This window comes from Seriola lalandi, unplaced genomic scaffold, assembly GCF_002814215.2.
Source record: "Seriola lalandi dorsalis isolate HSWRI2012SDOR001 ecotype SW California unplaced genomic scaffold, Sedor1 jcf7180002054861, whole genome shotgun sequence".
Lineage (NCBI taxonomy): Eukaryota > Metazoa > Chordata > Actinopteri > Carangiformes > Carangidae > Seriola > Seriola lalandi.
Genome location: NW_019525414.1, coordinates 1,773,928 through 1,794,867, shown reverse-complemented (window position 1 = coordinate 1,794,867; position 20,940 = coordinate 1,773,928). Strand labels below are relative to the sequence as shown.

Sequence of the window (20,940 nt, the reverse complement as noted above, 5' to 3'; positions counted from 1 at the left end):
TAAGTGAGATATTGTTGTTGTTTTTACTCCTATGTTTCCTTTCGTCTGGATACGTTTGCTTTTAATTGGTATTGGCATTTTATGCTTACAAGTTAATATCTAAATCCACTCAAAATGACATAGATTATCTGTTAAACAATTGTAATTGCTGCATGTGCTCGGTTGTATTTCAGGTGTAAAACAAAAACAACTCAGGTTGGATCTAAAACATCCACAGAGTTTACAGCGGAAATAATCCTTTTTATCCAGATCGTTTCCATCCGTTAACATTCATTCATTTCAGAGTCCAGTAGTGTTGAAGAGTGTTTCTAAAAATGTTCGGCCAAACCGCTGATTTCATCCAATAGCCTCCTGGGGACTGACGTCTGACCCTTGAACTCTTGCTCCTTCATATGTTTTCCTTCTTGCCTCACTCTCTCTCTCTCTCTCTCTCTGTTGCTCTCTCGCTCTCTCCCTCAGACCAGACAGTGTTTACTTAGTGCAGGCCTTCACAAGGTGTTTTGGAGCGTGTGTGTACATGCACTCCGGCATTGCCGTCTATGTCCGGGCATGCCGTAATTAGAACGTGGTACAATTTTTTGGGTTCCCATCCCTCTTTCCCTCTCTCCTTCTCTCCCCTTGTGTCAGTCTATCATTTCTCTCTCTCCACACCAGTCCTCACCTTTTTCCCTGTCCTGATTGTACATGTGTCTGTGTCTGTATCTGTGTCTGTGTCTGTGTGTGTGTGTGAGAGAGAGCGAGAGAGAGAGAGAGAGAGTATGTGGTGTGTCCACTGAAGCACACCTCACTTGAACTCTTTGGTTAGGCTATGGTCCTGCACTCTCTTGGCTTTACTGTCTGTGGACATTTCTGACTGAAGAGTGGACAAATGAAACCAAAGCACTAAAGGATGTATTACGTGAAAAAGAAGGTAAACATTTTGTGTTTTTCTGCTAATAGGGTAATTGTGTGCGTATGTGTGTTTAATGTTACTATTCCGTTATGAACTTGAAATCATTGTCAGATACTTGACGCACCTACTGTATGTACAATACAGGCAGTGAGGATACATCTGGCATCTTTACTTTAGTAATCTGTATTATTTGTTTGGTTTTCATATCATCACTTGTCAGGTGCTTTCTCTTGTTGAATCAGAACTGGCTGGACTCACATATGAAATATGGACTCATTGTTGTTCAAAGTGAGTAAGAGTGGATACAATTGGACTTGGCTGTTTGTGTTTTCTGAAGTTTCTGTTTTTGCTCAAGCAGTGTGACAAGGAATCAACAAATGAACATGGGTGGCTGGAAAAAAAAAAATGACAGGGGCCAAAAAGTAGTTTTCCTTCTACAGTACAGTAGCTTATCTACATAAGGGCCTCAGAGAGTGCAATAACAAGAGTGTCACTGCACACACTTCAGTGCAACAAATCTTCCCTCTCTTCAAACACAGCGCAGAGGACAAGAGGGGAAGAGCAGGCAATTAGGCAGAGCACAGATTATGCCTGTGTTTTACAACTCTCCTCGCATAGCCCCAAGGAGGCTACTGTGAAGACCTCACTGCAACTGCCACACACACACACACACACACACACACACACACACACACACACACACACACACACACACACATGCACACACTCAAGTTTGTTGTCCTGAAGCTTGTGCTGATTTTATCACCTGTCTCCGTCTTTTTTCATGTAAAAAATCACACAAAGAGTGCTCAGCATCGATCATGGACACCTACCTAGACAGTTACACATGTAACCACACACATTCAGCATCACACACACACACTACCCGCAACTCTCAGTGTAATCCGACCTCCCTCCAAGCCTTCAAACTCCTGTTTCTCCAACACTTCTACCTGTGTCCTCCCTCCGTCTCCCTCCTCCCTCCTTCGCCTCCCTCATTCTCTTCCCTCTTCTTTTCTTCCCAGTCCCAGTACAACTTGCTGAGCAGCAGCATGGAGAGCCTGGGGAGCCGCGCGACGTCCGCCAGCCCCTACAGCTCCGAGAACGCCTCCTCGTCGGCCGTGCCCACCCCCTCACCATACTCCCAACCCAACTCCACCTTTGAAGGCCTGTCGCCTGCGCCGGCCATCCCCTCCAACACCGACTATCCCGGGCCGCACACCTTCCAGGTGTCCTTCCAGCAGTCCAGCACTGCCAAGTCTGCCACATGGACCGTGAGTACACTCACTTTCTTGGCTTTGACATGCAGGGTGTGTGTGTGTGTGTGTGTGTGTGTGTGTGTGTACACGAGTGCGTTTCTCTGCCTTTTGTGTCAGGCTCACTGTCTTACTGAGTAACTGCATTGAACACAAATAAACGTGCACACAAAGACACTTTTTCACATGCACATGTACACACAGTCACTCAAGTCAGCAGAGAAAAGTAAAAGTTGCATCATTCAGTGATTCATCTTGTCCTCTACTCACCTCAAGTACTCAAATCTAATGTGATGAATGCAACAGGGAAAGTTTGGTATGTGGCAGAGACACCTTTTGTCCTGTGTGAAGTTATATATATGTATACATACATACATATGTGTGTATATATATATATATATATATATATGTATATATATATATAGCGTCCTGTTTTTTTATTTTTATGTACAGTGAGTGTAGTGGTAGTGAGTACAGTGTAACGTAAATGTAGGAATTATTCCATCATATTTCACCATATGAAATCAATGCAGCATTAACATGTTGTAATGATAATAATGCAATACAGGCTGTTATAGTATGTCATGTCTTAATCCATATATGGCACTGTTAGTATTGCCTGTTGTTTCATTGTAGGAGTCTTTGGGATGTGCACTTCACACTAACATTGTATTTACACATTGGAAAGAAGATTTTTGTTAGTTCTATAACAGACACAATATAACACATGGAACATATCATGTAACATATCTATTGTAAATATGATAAACACAATGGATAAAAACATCAGCTGTAGTAATTGTACACAAATCAGAGGAATCTGAACCGAGGAACTTGAAAACTGACTGAAAGACTTCTCCGAACCTACAACACGCACTACTACCTTGTGATGTGATGGTGCTGAGAGACAGGTGAAATGGGAGCTGTGTGATTTGTCATGACCCAATGAGGAGTCTCCTGCTGGAAAGGTGTCACCTCCGACTGTCACACAGTTGACCTCCCTGAAACAAGAGAAACAAGAGACAAACTGCACTTCCTTCACTCTCCGTGTGTGTGTGCGTGTGCGTGTGTGTGTGTGTGTGTGTGTGTGTGTGTGTGTGAGTTCAGGCCTGTGAGTGTCTCTGTGTGATTGACTGAGGGGCTCCTCTGTGGCTGTGTTTGCTGGAAGTAACCATGCGTGGTGGGATGTTTTACTGAGCCCTCGGTGATGTAAGAAGATCCCCTTTGGACATTAGAGCGGTGGTCTTTGACCTGCTGCTTTTCTTCTCTGTGTCTTTCTTCCACTGGTCTTAACACCCTCCCATGGCTGTCACCTTTGGTGCCTAAAGTTTCTCCCTGTCCTCTCCTGAAGTCATCTCTCTTTTCTCCCACTTACATTCTCTGACTCAGTTCTTTCTCACGGACACAGCTAAATTCATAGTAACCAAGAAAAACACGGACAAAAAAATATTAGTTTGTTTATCTGAGAAGTGACTGCAATGATATGAAATCCTAAAATATGCCAGAAACCTGTTTCAACCTGTGTGGTTTCAAATGAACCTGCCTTACTCTCCCATTAGTTTGTTCACTGTTCCTTATATCTTGATACATACATCAAATCAAAGTAGCCTGATAAATCCCAAATACAAATTAAGTGTTTCTACACACTTCACCTCCCTGCGGGTCCATCTACCCTTTTGCAACAGAATAAACTCCTCTTGTTGGCTTTGGTTTGCATGGATAATAGTTTGAAAGAGATTTATCAACAAAGAAGAGAGCTTTGATTCTCCCTGAACAGTTCAAATCGTAGCAGTTTTGTGTGTTATAGAAAGAGCAGAAAGAAAAGAGGTTTTGACTGGCGCATGACTTATGATACAGATGATGAGGCAGCAGAAAAAGGGTTGTGACTGAGGAAACCTGTGATTATTCAGATGCCTCTGCTGCAGTTAAACAGGAGGGATTAGAATGAGAGAGAGACTGGTGGATTGCTCATGGCTTTTATGGAGTTTACCGTATGCTTTGTTTTCCTCTTGCATACCTGATTATAAGATTGACGAAGTATGAGAAGATGTATTTAAGGGTTATTATACAGTGGCTATGGAACAGCAAAAGTTTTCATGTGTGAGATGATTATATTTAATCCCATAGGATGCTAAAGATGTCAAGAAAATGTTTCATTCCAAATCAAAATGGCAGCATGCAATAAAAAAAAAAAAAAACAATCAAACCAAGAAAACCAAGGGAACATTTGCCAGGCTACATTTGAGCTCAGTGGCAAAATGCTTTTTGAGGGTTAGGAAGTGTTAGTTTTCAAAAGAACACAGATTATATTCAAGCCTCTTAGAATGAATGCGTTTCTGCTAATGGGAGGGGATTCCCCGAAAATAAAACCAGGTTTGCATGAGGATTTGTGTGTGTGTGTGTGTGTGTGTGTGTGTGTGTGTGTAATGTGAATGCACATGTATATGTGTATAGTTATGCAAAATTCAGCAGAAAGTCCAGGTTTGAACATGCTTGAAAAAAAAGGATGAGTATCTGGACCAGACTGAGTCACCTTGTTTGAATGAAGAAGTCAACAGTCTCTGGGTTTCTTGCTCATTTCTTATGGCCTCAGGCAGTGGGGAATGCCGAATCCCATAGGGGCATATTGACTATAATCACTTACTTAGCTGCCCCCCTCCCCGGCCCACTGCCGCTCACAAAGAGTGGGTGGCATGCAGTGCTCTGGGAGATTATGAGAAAGGCAGCTGCCTTTTGCAACTTAAATTTAATATTTAATTTAAAATATAATAAACTTAAATTCCCTTTGTCAACTGAATAATTGACAGGTGAGGCTTGTGGCAAGACTCCGACTCTGAAACTCTGACGCTCTCTTGCCCCTTGCAGATGATTCCTTGGCTTGGACACAGGCAAGAATCACTGCAGCTGGAAATGAGATGTAACACCTCTGCCTTGTCAAATAATAAGACCTCTTTCCATACACTCAGACTTCAGTTCATGTCAGTGTGTGTGTACGCATGTGTGTGTGCGCGTGCATACAGTATGTGTCAGGAGAGGAGGGGTTGATGTGGTGGGGATGCAGGCTCGAGCATGCACTGCACGGCGGCTTGTCAGAAGCTGCTCTTCCCAGCTATTAGCCTCTCTCCGTTAGCACACAGGTCCCAACATGCCCCACACAATGCATCCTGCCCTTCCTTTCCCCATGCATCATCCTCGGCCACATCACCGCCGGATGAGCATCTGACCCTGAGAAAATACACTCGATGAGGAAGGATTTTTCACACACGCTTCTGAGGAAATTCGCTGCTTAGATGTCAACAGCAAATACATGAAGTTGTCCATAACTATATGAGATTCAGATCAATTTTTACAGCAAATGCAAGTGCTTTTTATAGTCACCCAGTAGATGAAGTGCTTAAAGAGAACAAACAGCCTCCAGGATAGATATCTTAAGTAATTTCAGTCCTGTACATCAATGTACATTGTCCATAATCCCGTCTGGATGCCACCAATCCAGGAAACTAATTCATTTAACACTCTGCTCTATTCTGCTGTGTGTCCCATAACCCTCTGTGTAACGCTGGGTATATGTCATGCTGTCAGAAAGACTGAACTTTTACAATCCTCATGGACTGTGCCAGTAAGTAAATGCAGTGAGCAGCAGTCAATATGAAGCTATTCAACTTTCTTTTACTACCTACAGTATGTATTAAATCATTATCTTCAAATGTTTTCTTTCAACCCTAACCCTTTACTAAGGTGAAAAAAATGTCTAACTTATTGCTATTTGAGGCAAAAATGTTAGATCTGAACGACTCGTCAGTTATCCCATGGTTAGATCTCTAACTGCAGAGAACCAAGCTGCTGTTAAAAAGAAAAAAGATCAGTCTGTAAAGGTCATTACGTCTTTCCCTCTTTCCCAAAGTCTCTAAGAGACAAACAGCAATTACTACCATGTCAAAGAAAGTGCAATTTTTTTTGTCGATTTGAATCCAATATAATTATAGACTATAGAAAGGCAGCTTAGCCTGTGTTGATCAGTACAGCATGCATGTATGTCAACTGTGTGTGTGTGTGTGTGTGTGAGTGTGTGTGAGTGTGTGTCTGTGTGTGTGTGTGTGTGTGTGTGTGTGTGTGTGTGATTGTGTGTCTGTGTGTGTGTGTGTGTGTGCATAAACGTATTTGATATTTGGACAGTTAAGTGAATTTGTGGTGGGCAAGTTGTTGCTTGTGTATATGGATGACGGTCTGGCAATTATCACCCTGTCTCCAGGAGCCTGTCAGGACCTGCCTCCGCTGCTCCGCTGTGTAGAGGCAGGGATGGATGGGTGAATGGATGGACTGAAGGCTGAATTAATGGGTTCATTTATGCGATGGCAATGAAAACTGACAATTGAATAGTTAGAGCATTATAACAGTGCTCTTTTACAGACGGGATCACACCACAACATTGTGGGATAAATCGCTGGATGATTTTATCCTAGAGAAAGAGCACATTTGATTAAATGTGTACACGAGCTACTGAGAACACCAACAAAAACTGTATTATTAAGTAAAAGAAAATGAACATATCACCATCTGCTCTAGACTGAGTGGATGAAGGTTGACAGTCCATAGCTTAGAGGTAAAAAGCAAATGGTTGTTTGCAAAGCTTGTTTTTACCCTCAGTGAAAATAGACAGTGTCTGTCTGTTAGTAGCGAGTAGTCAGACGTCGTGTAAAATCGTCAACAGACTGAAAACGAGTGGAATGTAAGGCAGCTGACCGATGTTTTATGTTGCAGATTCAGGAAATTTTAAACGATGTCTTAACATGTTTGAAGATTTAGAAATGTGAATGCCTTACGATCTGTAATCCTAGTTTTTTCTCTTGATTTCCTTTTCTCACTCACCTTGAAGATTTTTTCCAGCTCATTGACAAAGCAAATAATGTCTTAAGTCTTTGACTATCTTTAGCTGAGTGTTTGTCCTCTCTCCATCTTTTTTCTCCTTCCTCTCCATCCCTTCATCCCCCTCTCTGTCTTGAAACTAAGCCAAGCTTATCCATCACTTATCATATCTTGTCTGAACAGGAAGATACACATGAGATACTGTCGTTCCTTTATTAATGTTTCGCTTCTGACAAAAAAACGAATTGAGCTCAACTCACAGATTCATGTGTGCATGCCTGTGCATCTTCGGTGCATGTGCGCACAAGTCTGTGTGCTGGACGAGTTGAGACGTCTCCCGGGGCATCTGCACCCCGGAAGCCTGAAAACACAAAAAAATAATTTATGACTTTTCATGCACTGTTTCATGTTCAAACACAATACCGCAGAAACCGCTGATCCCTACTGTTTTCACAATGTATCAAGAACCAATGCAACGGTCACTTATAACACTATACCTGATACTGGGCCAACGGGATTTTAGAATAGACATGGAATTGCAAATTATTACTGACCTGTAAGAATGATTTGTCAGATGGAAAAAACTAACTTTTGGCATGGAGAAAACAAAACCAAAAGATCTGTTGCAAATCAGGTGGCTACTCATACTGTAAGTACTGTAGCGGGTTTAAGTAAAGGTAAATGGTTTGAGTATATTTGTGTGACTCAGGACACGGGATCGTCCCCTGGAATCAGTCTCTACTACAAAGCATCACGAGTTCTTCCTCAGTTTGTTGCTTTGGTAAATGACTAACAGCTCACAGGACCATACATGTCCATCAATATAACCTTTTTTTTGTCAAAGTAATATTATCATGGTGTATTAATGTAGCTGCACGGAAAAATCAGTTAGTGATGTAGGATACTATACAGTAGATACTAGTTGTTGTGCTGCCTGCATTCTTCTACACACACCAAGCCATTTAACCACCACCATGACTGAATATCAATAACTTCTTTCTGTGAGGCTGCCTGCTAAAACCTTTAACCACATTTTCATTTTGTCAAACGCTAAAAGAGTTTAATAGTCTGTTGTGATCCTGCTGCAAAAGCAAACCAGTGGATCATTTTTTGAGATGTGATTGTTGCAACAAGAAAAGTCCCCAGGTCTGTAAATAAGATGTCTGTCTGGTCGTTGCATCTAAGGAAAATTATTTATTCATGGTATGGACGAGCTGTTGAGACTTGTCAGGGAAAGCTAGGTGGGAAAAGGTAATGTGGTGCACAGGTATTTCCATTGCCCTCAAGGGAATGCTCATGGCTAAGGGTGTGTGACTGTGTGTGTGTGTGTGTGTGTGTGTGTGTGTGAGAAAGAGAGAGAGTCTGCAGTGTGTGTGAGTGTGTAAGAGAGAGGGGGCTTAGTAACGGTCACAACAAGGACTCTAAGCAGTAGGTGTACTGGTGCAGGTGTAGGAGTGACGGGTCAGAGGCTGGCTGGTGGGGGAGTCGAATCAGAGCGTGGATGATCAGTGTAAAATCATCAAAGTCATTTCATGTAAATTCATAGAAAGAACTGATGTTTATGCAATAGAAAATTCTAGATATTGTAATTGTATTGTATTGTGGTGAGGTGCAGAAGGATCAAAGTCCAAGCGTCCACATGGAAAAGTAAACAGTGATTAATATCAAAGAACGATCTGCATGAGTGACAGAGGTGAGTTTAGGAAATGAAAAAGAAGAAAAAGAAGAAAGGTGCTTTTTGAAAAGACTGTGGTGAGAAGAGGAATATGTGGGAAAGCAGGATGTAACTTCTGGGGTTAAAGGGGTATAACAGTGATTTAGGGGACTTATAAAAGAAAAATTAAAGATATAGGAAAAAATACAATGGAAACTGAAGCAGCAGAGGACAAGATAACCTGACTTTTAGTCCCTAATAAGGGTGAAGTGGATACTACACTTCCCACTATACTTTGTTAGACCCACCCCAAAGTGCCCACTTCTCCACACCACCAGTTTCAGCCTTTCTGTTAAAAAGCCTACACTGAGATAACCTGAAGGACGTCATGAAGGGTTCATTTTGAAATTTTGGAAAGCTCCCTGGGAAAGATCCACATAAGACATTATAAATTCAAGGTTTAACTAAATGCAAACAATGCACTCAACTATGGAACTCACCAAATGCCATATGAGTTGATGAAATTTGAAATTTTCCAATTAAAAACTTTGAAAGTATAGCTTGAAATGGTACAGATGTAGACCATATAACTGGAGTACAGGTGTTCATGTTTTATGTGTCGTTTCTCTCACCCATCAAATACAAAAAGGAAAAATGACATTAAAAAAAGGCATTGAAAAGGTACGTTTTTTCCAGTGCAGTGTTGCAGATATTGAGCTGTATATACTTTACTTCTGCCATAAGGTGCACTGTTGCATTTGTATTCAAGCTCATCGTAGCAAGCCCATACAGGACAACTGTCTTCTCTGTTTGGTTTCTGGAAGGTCCCAGTTTGATTTCCACAGGGAAGATTTTTGAGATTTCATGATTGTGTTTGGGCATGTTAAGGCTTTTCCATCGCTTGTCCTGGTGTCTTTGGATCCACCTGAACAAGCATTTATACACACACGTACATATGCATGTGCATGTGTAAATGCCCATAAACTCAGGAATCCTTGACGACTTGGCTTTAATGCAGCTCCGCACATTTTCTGACTTGAGTGATTGTAGTGAAACAGGCCTATGTCAAACATTTTTAATTATCAGCCAGTCTTATATTTTTCCTCAGCTGGTACACACACAGAGACATAACCATTCTTTATAGTCTGTCCTTTCTAACTCCCGCTTTTCCTCTGCCATCTGCAGCATCTCACATTACCATCCGCAAACTCTGCTATATAACAATGATTTATTCATTCTAATAACACATTCATCTCCTTTACACCATAGACTTAATTTTACCAGTGGCTGTTTTACAGTTGTCATGTATTTTCCCTTTCCTTTTCCTCAAATGGCACACAGTCATGATTTTATATGATAATTACAGTGGACTGTAGCTGCACCCCACTATTTTATAATGTTATCACACAGCTGATTATTTGTCCACGCTGTCTACTATCATTTAAATGCTTTTTTGTCTAGCATACTGATAGTTGACTTAATGGCTCAAATCACATTATTTCAGCTGGAAACAGCAACTCCATCCTGTATTTTTGTAATGATGTCTGTGGCAGCAAATCCTTTAAGATTAACCCTCCCACCTTTTCTCCCTTAGCTACTTCTTGAGAAAACAGTTTGTGTGTCTTTAATCCTACGTTTCATTTTTCCATAGTTTGTTTGAAAAATGTAAATTTGAATTGTGATTATTTGGTATTTTTCTGGATAACTAGTGGATCTGATTCTTTAGGCGTGTTCACTGCCTACATCATAAGTCTCTCTGAACACGAGTGTCTGAAAAATGGCGAAACTGTTAAAATTCAAAGAGAAAGAGAAAATCTCCTGCAGTTGGGTATTCAAATCTTAACACAGCAACTGGGATTTTGTTTGTCAAAGTCTTAGTTCACGCGCACATGTGACTGACTGATTGTGATGTGATCTGATGTGATCTGAGAATATTCAAATCAGACACACACTCAAAATTGCCGTTTGTCAACTCTCTGAACCTGCGTGTTCTTTTGCCCTCTAGTACTCTCCCTTGCTGAAGAAGCTCTACTGTCAGATTGCCAAGACTTGTCCGATCCAGATCAAACTCTCGTCCTCTCCTCCGCATGGCAGCATCCTCAGAGCCATGCCCGTCTACAAGAAGGCGGAGCATGTCACAGAAGTGGTCAAACGCTGCCCCAATCACGAACTAGGACGAGATTTCAATGATGGTAATGAAACAGGAGAGGATGACACATAGTTCATTAATCATAACACTGGTTTGAATTTTGCCTTAAACACAAACAGTTTGTGCATTATACCTTTCATAAACAAGACCGCATGGTGTCTGAAATGTATGATGCTTTGACTTGCACTGCGTCCTCACCTTTCTTCCTTCGTTCTTTCCAAAGGTCAAGCAGCCCCAGCCAGTCACCTGATCCGGGTGGAGGGGAACAACCTCTGTCAGTATGTGGATGATCCTGTCACCGGGCGACAGAGTGTCTTCGTGCCCTACGAGGCTCCACAGGTTAATGGTTCATCAACTCCTGCGTATCATAGAGACCCAAAGCTCATTGTATTAAGTATCTCAAGAACTGGACTTATGACTTTGACCCCAAAAATGAATTATGGTATGTTTAACATGGACAAAATATTTGGGATATAATGTCCCTAATATTTTGTACATTTAGATTAAGAGTTCTTGTTGTGGACACACAATGGATCGCTCATTCCAAAGAAACAGTCAGTTTCAGTGAGGTGCTTCATAGAAAGCATGTCTATAAATAAAGATGCCGGGCATGTCCAAACAGTTACCCAAGTGACAAATCATCATGTCTGCAACTGCACCTGAGGAGGTTAATGAAAAGCAAAACTGTTTGGCCTCACATCAAAGTGCGCTACAGCCCCCTGGTGGTGGACTGGCCACATTTACTGTAAAATGGGAGGGTTGCTGGTGTTTAGATGCACAGATTGAAAGAAATAGTTTGAGCCATAAACATCCAGAAATTCCTTGATAAGTGTCACATAGATTCAAAAAAAAAATCCAGTTATTAATTCATGGTTTTGTGCTGCAGGTGGGGACTGAGTTTACCACCATCCTATATAACTTTATGTGCAACAGCAGCTGCGTGGGTGGCATGAACAGGCGACCCATCCTCATCATCATCACTTTGGAGACCAGGGAGTAAGTCAGAAATTCATAAGTCAGACACATAAACAGTTCAAAGAAGTTACTTATTTTGGCCTTAACAAACAATTCTCTGCTCTTTGTCACTGGTTTTATTTAATTCTTTTTTTGTTTGCACAGGGTACATAGGTTTTTACAAATATACAAATGTTTTACAATAGTATGTACTGGCAAATAACACAGGACTACACGACCAACCCACAGTTCCTTGGGAAGTGCAGAATAAAATATATTATACACAGCAGATTATAAATACTATTTCTATTACTATTCAGTGTCATTTGCTGTGATGTAAATTTTAGCATGAAGTATGGTTGCACCCATAGTGTAAGAGTATTCAGTGCACTGATCCACCAAACAAAAGTAAAACTGAATAGTAAATTCATTCCGGGAATGTTAGAGAACCCACTGTCCTGATGAGTATATGTTCTCTCCTGAATTGTGTCTCCAGTGGTCAAGTCTTGGGCAGAAGGTCATTTGAAGGTCGGATATGTGCGTGTCCCGGCAGAGACCGCAAAGCCGATGAGGACCACTTCAGGGAGCAACAGGCCCTGAACGAGAGCGTAGCCAAAAACGGCAGCGCCACCAAACGCAGTGAGTAGAAATTCTGAGATTCAGTGCTGTTTCAAGTTGCTGGTTTATTGGTGTGAATGATGAATAATGAGATTGTGAAATGCGTTAGGAACCTCTTTGACCATGATTCTGTTTCTGTCGTCCGCAGACTTTAAACAGAGTCCGCCAAATATTCCGAGTCCCAATATTAACATGAGGAAGAGGCGGCATGGAGAGGAAGAGATTTACTATATTCCTGTAAGAGTCTTTCACACACGTATCAGTCCACATGAAAACTGAAACAGTACATTGTCAGCTCTTACAGCTGCTTTACATTTAATGTGTGAGGTTTCATCATGCAGCCATATGTGGAAATATTTACACTGATTTAAAGAGAGTCAATAGCATTGTGTCAAATACTGAAAACAAATGTACCATGTTTGAAGGATGTGCTCATATTCCCTGATTGATTATGTCACGTGTTGTGCCGGGTTTAGGTTCGCGGTAGGGAGAACTTTGAGCTGCTGATGAAGATTAAAGACAGCCTGGAGCTGGTGGAGTTGGTGCCACAGCCCCTGGTGGACTCCTACAGACAACAAACACAGCAGCAACTGCTGCAGAGACCGTGAGTCAGGACAACACGAACACACAGCCACCTGTCGGTACATGTAGCCCACATGCATACATGTACATAAAAATGTGACACACAAAAAGGCACATAAAAAAAAACATGCTGTCAAAAATACACTGTGGTTTTCTGTCTTCTGTGTGAGTCACACGCACAAATACACATAATATATACAGAGTTACTCTCGCTTTCTCACTTTGTCAATCACACACACTCCTTTATGACACATTTTCCAGATGAAGTCTATGAGAAAAACGATAGGAGTAAGTTGAAGTTGATGATATAACCCTCTCGAAAAGCTAAATTAATTATCAAGCTGTTGTGAATTGACTTGCACACTCACTAAAACACAGACACACACGTTCCATTAACCTCTGCCATACTGTCCTCTTTTCTACAGGAGTCATATAGCGTCCCCCTCCGTGTACTCACCACTCTCCAACATGAACAAGCTTCATGCCCATGGAGGCCTCAACAAACCGCCCTCCGTCAACCAGCTGGTGGGGCAGCAGCAACAGCAACACCATGCTGCCCCCACATCCTTATCTCATATGGGTGAGTATCCATACTATTGAGTATATGATTAAAATCTAAATAGATGTACTCATAAAGCATATTTCAAACCGGTTTGTTTATAAAGTTTTCTATCAGAAATGATTCATCCCAAGAGAGCCTTTTTATGTCATTATGGTACAATTCTTTGTAATATTTTGCTGCTGATTACTTTGTTGACCACCCCTCCCTTTCTCACAGGTTCAAACATGCTCAACAGCCACCACATGCAGGCCAATGGTGATATGAATGGTGGCCACAGCAGTCAGACTATAGCGTCTGCTTCCCACTGCAGCCCGCCCCCTCCGTATAACCCTGACCCCAGCCTCGTCAGGTACCTCACCCTCCAATGACACTCCTTTTTTATTCTCCTGTAAAAGGCCAGCAGATAATCAGATGCATTTGTTGGGTTTAATAGGAATTGGTGCCATGTCGATGCCAAAACACAACTACTTTGTTTGGCCATGTCTGTACAAATTTGGTCAAACTGTTTTTTTTTGGAAAAGTTCCTTCTTGCAGTGAAATGTGTTTAGATGGAACTGTGTTATACAGACAGTTTGATTTGATTATGGTTGCTTTGTTATGGCAATTAAATCACAAACCTCCAAGCAACCATGGCTGGTGCCATAATGAAGGTCCACTGAAGAACTGGTTCCATGGAATTGATGTCTATTTATAATACAGTTAAACTGGAAAAAGAGCATTACATGGAAAGGTTGTGTTATAGGAGTAGGAGCAGGTTAACCAAGTAAAGTTTTAAGTAAAAGTAAAACGTGTTTTGGTTTGTTTGCTTCCAAATTGTGGCCGATATGATGTAAAAACGGTCCTGTCTCCGGTAGTACAAGAGTAGAAGTGTCTGTCTTTGTTAGCTGGCTGAAAGCAACTGGTGTTCCTACTCAAGCTCACCCCTCTAGTTGCATATGCTAAGTGTCTAAATCAGATGTGTTGATCATGTCTATTTACTCTGCTCATACAGTCAAGCTGCTCAAGAGTTGTAGACCTCCACTATGGCTGCCAGAGGGTTTGTTATGTCACCTAAAAGCCCAACCTGTGTTTCATACATTTACATTTAAAATCATTCACACTGTCACAGTGCGTACAGCCGACATATACTTTTGCAATGCACTACAGCGAATTTTCTTCAAAAGAAATTTCCATTGTTTAAGTTCTATTTAATTTAAAACTGTTTTTTCTCTTCTTTTCTTTAAGATAATGTGTCACTGCAGTTGTTTTAACTTGGACTTTACTAACACACATTTAACATTTTTGATACAGCAGATTTTGTCCACCTTTTTATTTTCTAGATCACTATGTTTATTTTACAGTTAAATTGTACAGTTAGCTTCTTTTTCGATTACATTGTATGTTGCCAAAACTTTAACATTTCATGTATTTATAATAAAGATTCTTCACCAAAGCAATAACGGCCTTATGAATCATTAATATAAATGCATGTTTTTGGTTTTACTTCCACTGCATCTATCAAGATGTATAGTTTCTGCACACTTGAGGTTAATCCGTGCCCTAAATCTTTCACTCAGTTTTGAAATAAACTAATAATAACTTGAGAAGACAGTGAGATAATGACCTGTGATGTAACAGCATTGACATGCTTTTCTATTCATTTCTGTCTAAAAATAAGTGCTGACCCTAATAATAAAGTTAGGATGTTATTTGTTCTACTCAAGTCCAACTGCACTTTTCATCAGTGTTAATGAAGTTGCTTTTTATAATTTAGTCCTACTTTTAGCTTTGTAGCTGTGGTCTAATGGCAGTCTAAGCAGCCCTGCTTTTGTTCCCATACAGTTTTCTTACCAGTCTGGGCTGTCAGAACTTCATTGAGTACTTCACCTCCCAAGGCCTCCAGTCCGTCTACCATCTTCAGACTCTCTCCATGGAGGTAACTGCTCTCTTCCTGCACTCACAATCTCACAGTGATCATAATGATTATAATAACAAATTTTGTGTCTACAGCTTCATAGAAAACAAGAACAAAAGGGGGAAAGACACAGTAAAGAAAGAGCAAATGATAGTGAACATGAAAAAGTTGGAAAAGTAAAGAAATAAAATATAAAACAAAATAAAAGTGTCTCAGAAAAAGCTTCTTAAAAAGCATTTGAAGATAGGAATAATTTGGCCTAGTCTTATTTAAGGTAGCCTGTGGAGGTTTTGACCACTAGTGATGATGTAGAACAATATCTTTGATAAGCTGGCCTTGTAGTTTTTGTGTCCACCAGGAAACACGACGACATGCACATTTATCATTTTCTGTCTTCTTACTTTTCTCCTTCATTCTTACACCTCCAATGTCTATTTGTGCCTCCTTTAGGATTTGGGTGCACTGAAGATACCGGAGCAGTCCCGCATTGCCATCTGGCGAGGTCTCCAGGACATGAAACAAGGTGCTCCCATCCAGCTGCCTACCTCTACTCATCACCACGACTATCATGGCCAGCAGCTTCTTCGCTCCAGCAGCAACATGGCCGCCTCTGCGATGGCGGCCATCGGGGCCGCCAGCGGGGAACTGCAACGTCAGCGTGTCATGGAGGCTGTGCACTTTCGTGTCCGCCACACCATCACTATCCCCAACAGGTCAGGTGTTGTTGGGACGTCGGGAATGGCGTCTTCTGCTGACGAATGGGCTGACTTTGGTTTCGACATGCCTGACTGCAAGATGTCACGTAGCAAGCACTCAATCAAGGAGGAGTTCATGGAAAGTGACGTTCACTGAGCCTGAAATAATCTTGGAACTGTTTTGGCAACATTATTGTCACAATCAGCCTATTTACAGAGTAAAATCATGTGGATAGGGTCTTTAAATGTGTTGTTAGGTGTTGCTGTCAAATTTGGTCAATGGTTTTGGAGAGAATCAAGTTTTGTTTTGATTGTGGGACATTTTCAGTGTGTAAATGCACGTTCCTGTGCAGTCCTTCTTTGCGCTTGATCACTTGTTCTACCCAGAAGATTGAACATGAGATACCCCAAAGGACATTTCAAGTCTACATAGCAAATACCATGTAATAATACCATTCTCAAGGCAATGCTAATGAAAACTCACATAGTGCGATCTGAACTGTACTGTTTGGGACTCTGATAAGTGCATGTTAGAAGAGGGAAATATCAATTATTCTGGAAAGTGGGATGTTGTTTGGTCTCACTGTGCAATAATAGATGACACATTTTTCTTTAATAGCATCCACTTACAATAACGGTGAACAAGTGTGGCACTTGTACAATCACACAAATGTCAGAGTAGACATTTCACCATTTCACATTCTCATTTTCATTTTTTTCTCATTATAAAACTAGTTCTCAGCTTACTTATTTATTGTTCTTTCAGTTTTCTGTCTTATGTATAAATGTATATAGTGTATCTTGTAAATGTTTTAGACTAGATGTGATTGAAAAGGGGTATTTAGATTCAAAATGGTGTCCTGTTTGAACCAAACATATGGAGTTGAATGGTAAATCAAACTCACAGGTTTGGGAACACATAGTCATGTATATTTTCAGTGGGCATGATAATGTGATGACTTTTAGTTCAGTATGCCCTTATCAATACATTGCTAAAAATTTTATTTAATGGGCTTTGGTATAAATAGTGTGTATTCATGAAAATGCAATGGAAATCAAAATCAACAAGTAATTAGTTAGACCTCACATTTATTCTTTTTTTTTAATAAGATATGGGAAATACTGTGTTATTCTTGTTTAGAAACACATTGCAAAACAACTGAGAGACAAGATATCAAAAACAGTATTATGATTATCCTAAACACGAGACAAGACCGTAGCATTTTTGTCCTTCTCTGTGTATTTTGAAAAACCTTGCAGGGCAAGGTCCTCATATATTGATTATAGCTAGTTGTGTAAAGAGTGTATATCTTCATGGCACTTGTTTGTGGATATTTGATAGCAACATTCCAATTTTATCCCTAGATAGCCATCCAGGACAATTAGTCATGTTGCAGTTTTGGTATGGTGTCAAAATTGTTTGTAGTATTTGACTTTGTACCATGACAATAACCCGTACCTTATTTACAGTCATTTTCTAAGGCCCTCTTACCTACAAACACACACACTGTCACCCACTCACCAACAACTGGTCAAAGAAAGAGCACTTTAATGCTTTAAAAGTAAAAATAATTTTGGGTTATTTGTGCTTATGATCAGTATTATGCATAACCATGATGTAAATAATAATAGTACTTTGTTTTGATATACCTGACAAGTTTTTTTTCTATCAGTTTTATAAAGATGATTAAGATGTGTACCTTTGTAACTATTGCTGTTCATTCATGTCCATTAGTTTCTGAGGTTGTTAAGTTCAGTGTTTTTCTTAAAACTGTGGATATTAAAATATTTGCCTACCTTTAACGTCTCTCTTTATCAAAGTGAAAGCGGTTTTAGACTAATTATTGCTCTGGGTTTCATTTGAATTGACATTTATGTTAATAGGCAAAATCTAATAAGACATACATCAAAATTATGTTATGCTATTTTTATGTATTACTGGAGCTGAGAAGCCTATGTGCTTGTGTTCGTTTATGGTCCTCAGTCCTCTACCAGTCTGTTCGATCTGATCAACGCTCAATAGTTCCTCGTTCTCGGAGATCTACTATCCTTCCTGGCGTTTGTTCGCGTCTTCGCGGAAGTACTGACGTGTTCACACCAGTTTGCACGAGAGGTGGCTAGTTTAGCTAGCTAGGTAAAGCCGGGTATTGACAACAGCGGCCGTATCAGGTAAGAAAGGACTGTCATTGCTTATTTTCACTGCAGTTGCAAACACAACCAAGAGATGTAGAGAGATATTGAAACTAAGATACAAACTGAAAAAAGATTTTACAATTTAGTGAATACCGATGTGGTTACTAGAGTTTTGTTTAATTTGTAATTTGGCTAGCTGGTTAGCTATAGAGCCGTTGGCAGCGTAATACCGTATCTCCGGAAGTGAGTTGTCAAATTATCAATCTCCTTGCTGGTACTTGTAGTTCAACACATTCCTGAGACACATAATTTGCAATGGAGAGAAAGCGAGTCCATAACTACATTTTATTTTGCTAGGCTTTAGTGGACTATGTGGTGGAGTTGTGGGAATTGTAGTTCAATAAATTAATTTAAGGGCCGACAGGGGACAAGTGAAGCTCTCACGAAAACTACATAACCCATACAAACGGTAATTTGGGCCATAGGGCAATGTACACTTGGATAGCTTGTTAGCTATTCCTAGGGCTAATTTGTAAGCTACCGTGAGTAACTTCAAAATAATATCACAGACGCAACGTCAGTAACGATTACTGCATCATTTATTTCGATCTTAGCCATCTTATGGTTTCCTCCAGAGAGTCTGTTTTGATGACTATTGCTTATTAGCTGCATTCTCTATTGCCTAAGGTTGTTAGCTAGTTATGTAGCTAACATTAGCTAGCCACAACCTCGAACAGTTCTGCACGGTCCTGCCTTTTTTAGGCAAAGATACGTGTCAAATTCTATATTTAAAATGCACTTTAATCGCAACGTTAAGACAGCGCAGTTGGTAATCAAAAGTATGTAACACAACCTCAAATTACAACGTTAATGTTGGACTATCAGTAACGTTTTCTAGAAAATCCATGATCCTATCGTGACCAAATCAATGGATCTCTGATAAGTCCTGCTTAAAAGGAGCCGAAATATTGTTAACTGTAACAGAGTCAGTACTAGATTTTATTCTCCAGCCCATTTCCTCCATTTCTGTAATCTACACGGATATCATTCTGATCTCTCCGTGCACTGGTCAAATCTACCTGACAGATACCGAATTGGCAGACAGCTGCCTATCTGGACTTACTTCACTGGAGTTGAAAAAACGGTACATAATATAGAGGCTGCCACTTGATTCTGCTCTTTACAGCTAGAAATAGCTGAATCTGTAATAAAAGGTGGTCAAAGGTGGTAGGTGCATTCCCTTCTTAACTAGTCTTACTGGATGGGTTATTTGTCTGTACCTTTAGAAAAAAGCAGGCACAGAGATTATGTAGGATTGAGAACACACCTACTGATATATACAGACAGGAATGTCCATGGTCTCTTCTACTGTTTCATCTTCTCTTGGGACCACTTTTTGCATCTTTAGTCATGTTGCTAGCTGTATAGTATTAATGGCCCGTAACAGCCATAATCCTATCCAAAATGACTGAGACCTTTAGAATTGTCTTTCGAAAGGCCTTGCAAGAATGTAGATTAATTTAACACCTTATACAATGTAGTATATTTTTGAAGAATATCCAAAAATGATTTCATTTCTGTGATAATGAATCTATTAGATATTTTTTAATTTTATTTCTCATGTAGAACAGTATCATGGATTATAGATGAGACCAGTGAATGTTGACATGTGATAGCTATGTATGCTGTAAACAGTTCCACCTTGCTCTCTTTCAAAGTTGATTGAAATTCCAGCCAATATACCCAAGGGCCAATACACCCAATGGTGGGAGATGCTAGACATCATCCTAAATGATGATACTGCCCCTGCAGCTTATATAGTCTATTCCAGTCAAACTAGCCAAGTAGCTTATATTCATGCACCACTAATCAACATGTCTTTTCTATCTTCACTGGCAGAATGTCAGAAGGGGACAGTGTTGGGGAGTCAATCCATGGGAAACCATCTGTAGTTGCTGCTTTCTTCACACGGATTGGACAGGTAACACGTCTATCACTTATATCAGATATATCATTTAAGTAATAAGGATGATAATATTTGCTGCTCTGTCCTAAATGCCAAAATGTATATCTCATGATCATCAAGCCACCAGTCTCATTACCTTAGTACCACCAGAATTTATTAAACTGATGGTGATTAACGTCACTTCCATCGACTCAATGAGTTATGCTAATGGGATTTCATTTCCAGAAATGCCTCTGTACTGGAATGTTATCACCTGATATCAAAGTGCACATAAAGTTTCCTAAACAATCACAGACATAAAGATAACATTTACAACACACGGGAGATGTTTGCCAGTATTTTTTAGTGGAATGAAATAAACAGATGAATAGCAATTATATTTTTTACATTTAATACACTATTTACTGCTCAGTAGCACACTGCTCCAATGTGAAAGTGCTTTACTTTCACTTTCTTATTTCCAATCACATATTCTTCTCTTCTTTGTACTTAAAATAATCACTCAGTAGTAGCTTTCCTCAAGTTTTGTGTTCAGACTTGGTATTACTGTTCAAGTACCATTAGTACATCCTTATTGTAAGTGAGATGGTGGCATCAGTGTCTCCAACTGTACTTGTCGGTCAGGCGGAGAAAGACAAGAGTTGAAGGGATAAAGAATGTTTAAATAACATTAACAGTGTTTCCTCTAGGATTTTTTTCAGCAGTGGGGGCATGCTATG

General features: G+C 40.2%; 2 protein-coding genes across 3 annotated transcripts in view; both read left to right on the top strand.

The window, feature by feature from the left end:
* Positions 1 to 625: 625 nt before the first annotated feature.
* tp73 (tumor protein p73) lies at positions 626 to 17,925 on the top strand. Its single transcript, XM_023427421.2, has 12 exons — positions 626 to 910; positions 1,918 to 2,166; positions 10,674 to 10,860; positions 11,041 to 11,156; positions 11,704 to 11,813; positions 12,268 to 12,410; positions 12,538 to 12,626; positions 12,866 to 12,993; positions 13,397 to 13,551; positions 13,750 to 13,882; positions 15,355 to 15,448; positions 15,878 to 17,925. Exons 1-12 carry the CDS (start codon positions 890 to 892, stop codon positions 16,277 to 16,279), a joined length of 1,827 nt encoding a protein of 608 aa, XP_023283189.1. The 5' UTR covers positions 626 to 889; the 3' UTR covers positions 16,280 to 17,925.
* Positions 17,926 to 18,179: 254 nt separating this feature from the next.
* rer1 (retention in endoplasmic reticulum sorting receptor 1) overlaps positions 18,180 to 20,940 on the top strand; it is an 8,045-nt gene continuing 5,284 nt past the window's right edge. The window contains exons 1-2 of one of the 2 annotated variants that reach the window (XM_023427751.2): positions 18,180 to 18,291; positions 20,155 to 20,236. In XM_023427751.2, coding sequence (XP_023283519.1) covers positions 20,156 to 20,236 — 81 coding nt within the window. In that variant the 5' untranslated portion in view covers positions 18,180 to 18,291; position 20,155. Of the gene's footprint in view, positions 18,292 to 18,774; positions 18,798 to 20,154; positions 20,237 to 20,940 lie in introns of those variants that run through there. The other variant, XM_087179636.1, reaches the window with a different exon arrangement.